The sequence below is a fragment of the Anomaloglossus baeobatrachus genome, unplaced genomic scaffold (genome assembly GCF_048569485.1).
Source record: "Anomaloglossus baeobatrachus isolate aAnoBae1 unplaced genomic scaffold, aAnoBae1.hap1 Scaffold_154, whole genome shotgun sequence".
NCBI lineage: Eukaryota > Metazoa > Chordata > Amphibia > Anura > Aromobatidae > Anomaloglossus > Anomaloglossus baeobatrachus.
This window is the reverse complement of record NW_027441924.1, coordinates 69,519-77,364: the sequence shown is the minus strand read 5'-3', so window position 1 is coordinate 77,364 and position 7,846 is coordinate 69,519. Positions and strand designations below refer to the sequence as shown.

The window sequence follows — 7,846 nt, the reverse complement described above, 5'->3', positions numbered from 1 at the left end:
TGTGGGATGCTGATTTGGCTTGTACGTTTTTCTATATACCACGCCAGGATAGAGGCGCCTCACCTGCTAGCCACTTATGATTATTCCTTCATTTTACTTGGTCCCCGTCCAGATTATTTCTCTCTATTATGGTGGTTTTTACCTCTGCTCCCCATCATTATGTGGTCTTTCACCTTTGCCTCTTATTAGCACCATTATATATTTGCAATAATTTGAAACCTATTTTTAATATTTATATTCAATAGAGAATCTGATGTTTTATAATCAGCCCTTTGAATGCTCCAGTTTTTGTTTTTCTTTGTGCTTTATGGAGTGGCGTAGATTTTGATGCGAGATGTGCCCTTGTTCAATAATTTTGTGTCTTAGGCTTTGCACGTTGCGACTTCGCAAGCCGATGCTGCGATGTCGCACGCGATAGTCCCCGCCCCCATCGCAGGTACGATATCGTTTGATAACTGGCGTAGCGAAAATTATCGCTGCGCCAGCTTCACATGCACTCACCTGCCCTGCGACCGTCGCTCTGGCCGGCGACCCGCCTCCTTCCTAAGGGGGCGGGTCGTGTGTCGTCATAGCGACGTCACACAGCAGGCGGCCAATAGGTGCGGAGGGGCGGAGATGAGCGGGATGTAAACATCCTGCCCACCTCCTTCCTTCCGCATATCCTACGGAAGCCGCGGTGACGCCGGTAGGAGATGTTCCTCGCTCCTGCGGCTTCACACACAGCGATGTGTGCTGCTGCAGGAGCGAGGAACAACATCGGACCGTCGCGTCAGCGTAATTATGGATTACGCAGACGCTGCACCGATGATACGATTACGACAATTTTGCGCTCGTTAATCGTATCATCTAGGCTTTACACACTACGATGTCGCATGCGATGCCGGATGTGCGTCACTTTCAATTTGACCCCACCGACATCGCAGGTGCGATGTCGTAGTGTGCAAAGCCCGCCTAAGTGGCAGCTTATTACCTCGATTGCCACCGCACCAGGGCAATTCGGGATGAGCCGGGTACAGTCCCGGGACTGTCGCATCTAATGGATGCGGCAATTCCGGGCGGCTGCAGGCTGATATTTTTAGGGTGCTGGTCTCCCCATAACGTGGAGCTCCCCATCCTGAGAATACCAGCCTTCAGCCGTGTGGCTTTACCCTGGCTGGTATCAAAATTGGGGGGACCGCACGCCGTTTTTTTTTAATTATTTATTTATTTTACTTCATGACATAGACCCGCCCACTGGCAGCTGTGATTGGTTGCAGTGAGACAGCTGTCACTCATCGTGGGGGCGTGTCTGACTGTAACCAATCATAGGCGCAGGTGGGCAGGGAAAGCAGGGAATACGAGATTGAATAATGAGCGGACGGCTTTTTCAAAAGAGAAGCCTCCAGTGTGAACGCCGTGCAGCGCCACGCTGGTGATCGTGGATCGGTGAGTATGAGAGAGGGGGTGGGAGGGAGAGACCGACATGGACAGAGAGAATAGAGACCGAGAGGGAGACACCGACTGACAGAGATAGATTGACCGACATTGTCAGACCTCACTCATTTACCAGTGTTTTCTGAAACATGCGATAAATGTATTTAGAAAAACGGATGTCACTAGGATGGTGTGTGTGCCGGCCCTGTGACATCCGCTTATTTACCCGCTCCCATAGAGTTGCATTGGAGAGACTCGCGCGAGAAACTCACCAAAATGCAGCATGCTGCGATTTCTTTCTCAGTCAGATTTGGACTGAGAAAAAAATAGCAGATGGGAGCTGCCTCATTGATTAACATTGGTCCGAGTGCAGTGCGAGAATTTCTCGCATTGCACTCATGCGAGTTAATCGCAAGTGTGAAGCCGGCCTAACAGTGCGTCATGACCACATTCTTATGGTTTGAAAAATACGATAAGTTTAAAAAGAGAGAAAATAGTTCTATCTCTCACCAATTCTTACTTGAGCAATTGTAGCCAATTTTTAAATAAAACCCTTTGAATCATCTGACAACAGAACCTGATTAATGATAAAAAAAATTTGCCAAATTCTGAAAACAAGAATGGCTGCTCCGCTCTGTTGGTTTTCTGATGGTCGGCAAGACTTGATTTACCAGTTAAACATTTCAATTATTCACAGCATGAAAAAGGTTCCTTCCCTGTGCGGCTTCTTCACATGTTTAACAAGATCTGATTTCTAAGAAATACATTTTCCACATTCAGAACATAAAAATGGTTTATTTTGTGTGATGTTTTTGATGGTAAACAAGACCTGATTTACTAGTAAAACATTTACCACATTCTGGGCATGAAAATGGCTTCTCCCTTGTGTGAGATCTTTGATGAACAACAAGGTGTGATTTCTGAATAAAACATTTCCCACACTCTGAACATGAATACGGCATCTCCCTTGTGTGATTTTTCTGATGTCTAACAAGGTCTGCTTTCTGAATAAAACATTTCCCACACTCTGAACATGAAAATGGCTTCTCCCCTGTGTGATTTTTCTGATGTCTAACAAGGTCTGCTTTCTGAATAAAACATTTACCACACTCTGAACATGAAAATGGCTTCTCCCCTGTGTGATTTTTCTGATGTCTAACAAGGTGTGATTTCTGAATAAAACATTTCCCACACTCTGAACATGAAAATGGCTTCTCCCCTGTGTGATTTTTCTGATGTCTAACAAGGTGTGATTTCTTAATAAAACATTTCCCACACTCTGAACATGAAAATGGCTTCTCCTCTGTGTGAATTTTCTGATGTCTAACAAGGTCTGCTGTCCGAATAAAACATTTCCTACACTCTGAACATGAAAATGGCTTCTTCTCCCCTGTGTGAATTTTCTGATGTCTAACAAGGTTTATTTTCTGAATAAAACATTTCCCACACTCTGAACATGAAAATGGCTTCTCCCCTGTGTGAATTATTTGATGGATATTAAGATGTGATTTCCTGGTAAAACATTTCCCACATTTTGAACACGAAAATAGTTTCTCCCTTGTAGGAGCCGTTTCATGTCCCACATCCTTTCTGTAACTTTTATTTTGCTCACAATTCTGTGATAAATCAGAATTTTGGACTTGTTTGAAAAGATCAGATGATAGATCTTTCCGAGGAAGGACTGGAGGTATATCTGGGACAGCAGCATGCTCTTCATATGTATCATGTGTGATACTTTCATCATCTGTTACAAATTCTGAACATATTTTATTTCCATCTGAACTCCCGATACAGTCATCTGCTAAAAATAAACAGCATGTTATTATTTTTTAATGATATCATGAAAGTACATTTATTTTTTAAATCATAACATCAGAAATTAAATCAGGAAAAAATATATTCTGAATCTGTTTTCCAATTTTGACATCTAAAGGCCCCGTTACACGCAATGACATATCTAACGATATGTTGTCGGGGTCACGGAATTCGTGATGCACATCCAGCGTCGTTAGTGACGTCGTTGCGTGTAACAGCTCCGAGCGAGTGTTAACGATCAAAAATACTCACCTTATCGTTGATCGTTGACATGTCGTTAATTTTCAAAATCTCGTTGGTCGTTGTGGACGTAGATTGTTTGTCGTTCCTGAGGCAGCACACATCGCTCCGTTTGACACCCCAGGAACGACGAACAACAGCTTACCTGCGTCCTCCGGCAACGAGGTGGGCGTCACTTTCCTGCGGCTAGTCTCTGCCCCTCCGCTTCAATTGGACGGCTGCCGTGTGACGTCGCTGTGACACCGCACGAACCGCCCCCTTAGAAAAGAGGCAGTTCGCCGGCCACAGCGACGTCGTTAGGCAGGTAAGTCCGTGTGACGGGGCCTAGTGATATTGAGCGCCACGACCAGCGATTTGCCCGTGATGCACAAACGACGGGGGCGGGTGCTTTCACAAGCAACATCGCTAGTGATGTCGCTGCATTTAAAGCCCCCTTTAGAGTTACATCTTCATTAATTCGGATCTCCCATTACTAGCAACAGTTCTCTGGAATGTGCTATTACAAATAATCTGATAGATTTTCACAATGTGACTGCAGGATAATGAGGGACAGGGGCTCCTATACTGTCCCTCACGCTAGGGGACCCTAAGCTATTCCTAACCTCTGGATTGCCCCTGAAGGTGGAGATGCCAGAGTCCTGTACCTTACTATTCTCCTTACCAGATTTAATCTCTTATCCCCCCCCCCCCCGGGAAAGGAAGGGGCAGGAGTATGATTGATGGAAACACAGATTAAGACAAATGGGACACATTGCAAACTCACAGAAATAAACAGTGAGAGACTAAGGAGAAAAGCAAGAGCAGAAATGCAGCAACAAAAAGACAACAAGGGTTAGCACCACAACAGCTCACAGTAATAATGCACAACAACCACCGTTAAGTCTGGATTACAACACCTCACCAGACCTGTATAGGTAAACTATAGCTGGCATTAATGAAATAGTCCAGCCAGCATATGCAGAAGGGGAGCGAATGATACTTTCTCCTCTACAGCATGTGATCAAAGACATTAACAAGCAGCCCAGGAGAGAATAACTCTTGCTAGCCTGCCCAAGCCTGTGGTTCGATGCCTGCGTCTCCCTGCGCTGCTCACAGACATCAGAGAAGTGAAAATGCAGAGTACCATAATCTATAATTTCCACAGATCCTGACGCCGCCATGACAGTTGGCAAAACCTGCAAAAATCTCCTTGTAACATTGATGCACAACATAGACCTTTAAAAAGAGATTTTCGTTCGAAGACGAACATAAAATAGTTACAGACAGATGCCGGATATTTAATGGGGCTGTAACATTGATGGCCCATCCTAAAGGCCGCTTTACACGCTGCAACATCGCTATCCGATGCTAGCGATGTTGAGCGTGATAGCACCCGCCCCCATCGTACGGTCGATATGTGGTGATCGCTGCTGTAGCGAACATTATCGCTACGGCAGCGTCACACGCACATGCCTGCTCTGCGACGTCGCTGTGACCGGTGAACTGCCTCCTTTCTAAGGGGGCGGTTCGTTCAGCGTCACAGCGACGTCACTAAGCGGCCGCCCAATCAAAGCAGAGGGGCGGAGATCAGTGGGACGAACATCCCGCCCACCTCCTTCCTTCCTCATTGCCGGCGGCCGCAGGTAAGGAGAGGTTCCTCGTTCCTGCGGTGTCACACGTAGCAATGTGTGCTGCCGCAGAAACGAGGAACAACATCGTTACTGCAGCAGCAACGATAATTAGGAAGAGGGGGGCATGTCACCGATAAGGGATTTTGAACGTTTTTGCAACGATTCAAAATCGCTAATAGGTGTCATACGCAACGACATCGCTAAAGCGGCCGGATGTGCGTCACAAATATTGTGACCCAAACGAGATCGCTTTAGCTTTAGCGATCTCGTAGCGTGTAAAGTCACCTTAAGGCTTTGTAAACAAAGCAGGTAGCAGGGTCTTGCAGTCTGTGCAGAAAAACATTAGGGCTCCAATTCATCAAGACCGACAATGTACACTGAAAAATGACATCAGGGACTGGAGTGAGATTTTTGGCATAGGGAACGCCGCAGTTTGTTATGAATCAGAGAAGCGGTGGCATCACACCCTTCTTCTGGCCAAGCTCTACCCATTATGGCAAATCTGGTTAAAATTGGCGTGAAACCTCCAAAAGTCGCACAATTTTTTTCACAACTCTGTGTTGCACAAACATTTTTGGGAACTTTTGAAGTGATTTATGCCAGAATTCTGACATAATTGCTTTGATGAATCAGGGTCTGGGTGTCAACTCTCCTTCTGTATGTGTCTCTATTCCTTCCAGGGTAGTTTGCCAGAAGTTCACATTCTCTACAGCAATAATTTTATTACATCTTCTTTAGTAGTTGAAAACGTTTGCATTTCAGTGTGCGGCTGTAACTCTGCCCATTTTGGCAAAGCTGGTTAAAATTGGCATGAACACACACACACACACACACACACACACACACACACCGGCCTGTCTCCTCTTCAGCTTTAGACTTTATTATGTAAGCAAAGGTGTCTTAATTGACGTGATGTCAAAGAGGTCCTTAAGCAGTCCTATAATCGATATATAAACACTGGGGCTGCAAAGAGAATGGGGGCCCCGTGAAATTGCCCAGTTTGCTCTCCATTTCCCCTAATGCCAGTCCTGCATGCCAGCCTGTGTTCTATTCAATTAATTTAGACTCCTGCAATTAAGAGACCTTTGGTTACCTCATGTCACATGACTCTGAAGTCATCAAAGGTCCTTAAACAATCAACTTCAGAATACAACTGATGGGGACCCGAAGAGAGTGAGGTTCCTGAGAAATTGCGCAGTTTGACTCTTCCCAACCTTGGCCCTGACAGTAACTATTTTTGGACTAGGGCTTATATTTCAAGCATTCGCCAAAAATCCCATAAAATCATGCTAGATCTTATTTTTGGTGTAGGTTGTCTTTTTGAGGAAACAGGGTATTCATGAACCCTCTGCAGGTCTTTGAGTTGCCTTCATAATGACATAGAGAAGGCACTAGAAACAAACAGCAGAAGAAGCAGAAGCAAAGAAAACACAGCTGAAAAAAAACAGAGCAGAAAACCTAAAAATGTAACACGCAAATTAGTGCAGAAAGTACATGAGTAGATATCTCTTACTGGATAGAGCTGGAGGAAACACATCCTGAGGAACATCGGGGTCTTCTTGTTTACAGTCCTGTGGGAGAAGAGGACGGGGACATTTCTCTGGTGTCGTCCTCTTACTGGATAGAACTGGAGGAGACACATACAGGGACTGAATTCATTCCTTACATACAGATAATTATAGGCCGTGTGTATTTAGTCCTGTCTATTACCTGGTGATGTGAGGGGCTGGGGAACCTCCATCATGACGTCCTTGTACAGATCTTTGTGTCCTTCTAAATACTCCCACTCCTCCATGGAGAAATAGACGGTGACGTCCTGACACCTTATAGGAACCTGACACATACAATGATACCGTCACCCCCGATCCCTTCATAGCGTTACTGTATAATGTCCCAGCAGTGTCACCTCTCCAGTCAGCAGCTCAATCATCTTGTAGGTGAGTTCTAGGATCTTCTGGTCATTGATGTCCTCATGTATCGGGGGGTGAGGTGGAGGCCCCGTGATTGGGCTCAGGGGTCTTCCCCATCCCACAGACGCAGGGGCCTGATAGCGCTCACTAGAGGTCTTCTTCACTACTGTGTAATCCTGGTTATGGAGAGACACAGTAATAAATCTCACTCCAGACATTTCCAGAGTCCTCACCTCTCCAGTTCTGTCCATCTGTTATTCCCATAGATAAGAATGGTGTAATGTGACGTCATCAGAATCTCTCACCTCTCCAGTAAGCCGGAAGAGGATCTCTAGGGTGAGGTGTAATATCCTCTCCGCCATCTTGTCCCTGTCCATATCCATCCTTCACGGGGCAATCAGGAGAATTCTCTTCTATAGAAGATCTCCACTGAGAGGATCCGATATTGTAGGGACCTGAGATAATAAGGGGAAACATAGAATGAGAACATTCTGGGGGAACATAATACTGTGTGGGGAAAAAAGGGCCGAGGACCAAGGGCAGTAAGGGGCCGAGGACCGAGGGCAGAAAGGGACCGAGGACCGAGGGCAATAAGGGGCCGAGGACTGAGGTCAGAAAGGGGCCGAGGACTGAGGTCAGAAAGGGGCCAAGGACTGAGGGCAGAAAGGGGCCAAGGACTGAGGGCAGAAAGCGGCTGAGGAATGAGGGCAGAAAGCGGCCAAGGACTGAGGGCAGAAAGCGGCCGAGGACTGAGGGCAGAAAGCGGCCGAGGACTGAGGGCAGAAAGCGGCCGAGGACTGAGGGCAGAAAGGGGCCGAGGACTGAGGGCAGAAAGGGGCCGAGGACTGAGGGCAGAAA

At 46.3% G+C, this 7,846-nt stretch overlaps 1 protein-coding gene across 2 annotated transcripts; it reads right to left on the bottom strand.

The window, feature by feature from the left end:
- Positions 1 to 764: 764 nt before the first annotated feature.
- LOC142260650 (uncharacterized) lies at positions 765 to 7,243 on the bottom strand. Of its 2 annotated transcripts, none has more exons than XM_075332036.1 (4): positions 6,985 to 7,243; positions 6,789 to 6,912; positions 6,592 to 6,705; positions 765 to 3,214 (listed from the first exon to the last, which is right to left on the bottom strand). In XM_075332036.1, exons 1-4 carry the CDS (start codon positions 7,237 to 7,239, stop codon positions 2,208 to 2,210), a joined length of 1,500 nt encoding a protein of 499 aa, XP_075188151.1. In that variant the 5' UTR covers positions 7,240 to 7,243; the 3' UTR covers positions 765 to 2,207. The 2 variants fall into 2 exon arrangements, with proteins under 2 accessions (XP_075188151.1, XP_075188152.1); XM_075332037.1 differs by having other exon boundaries at positions 765 to 3,211.
- Positions 7,244 to 7,846: the final 603 nt, after the last annotated feature.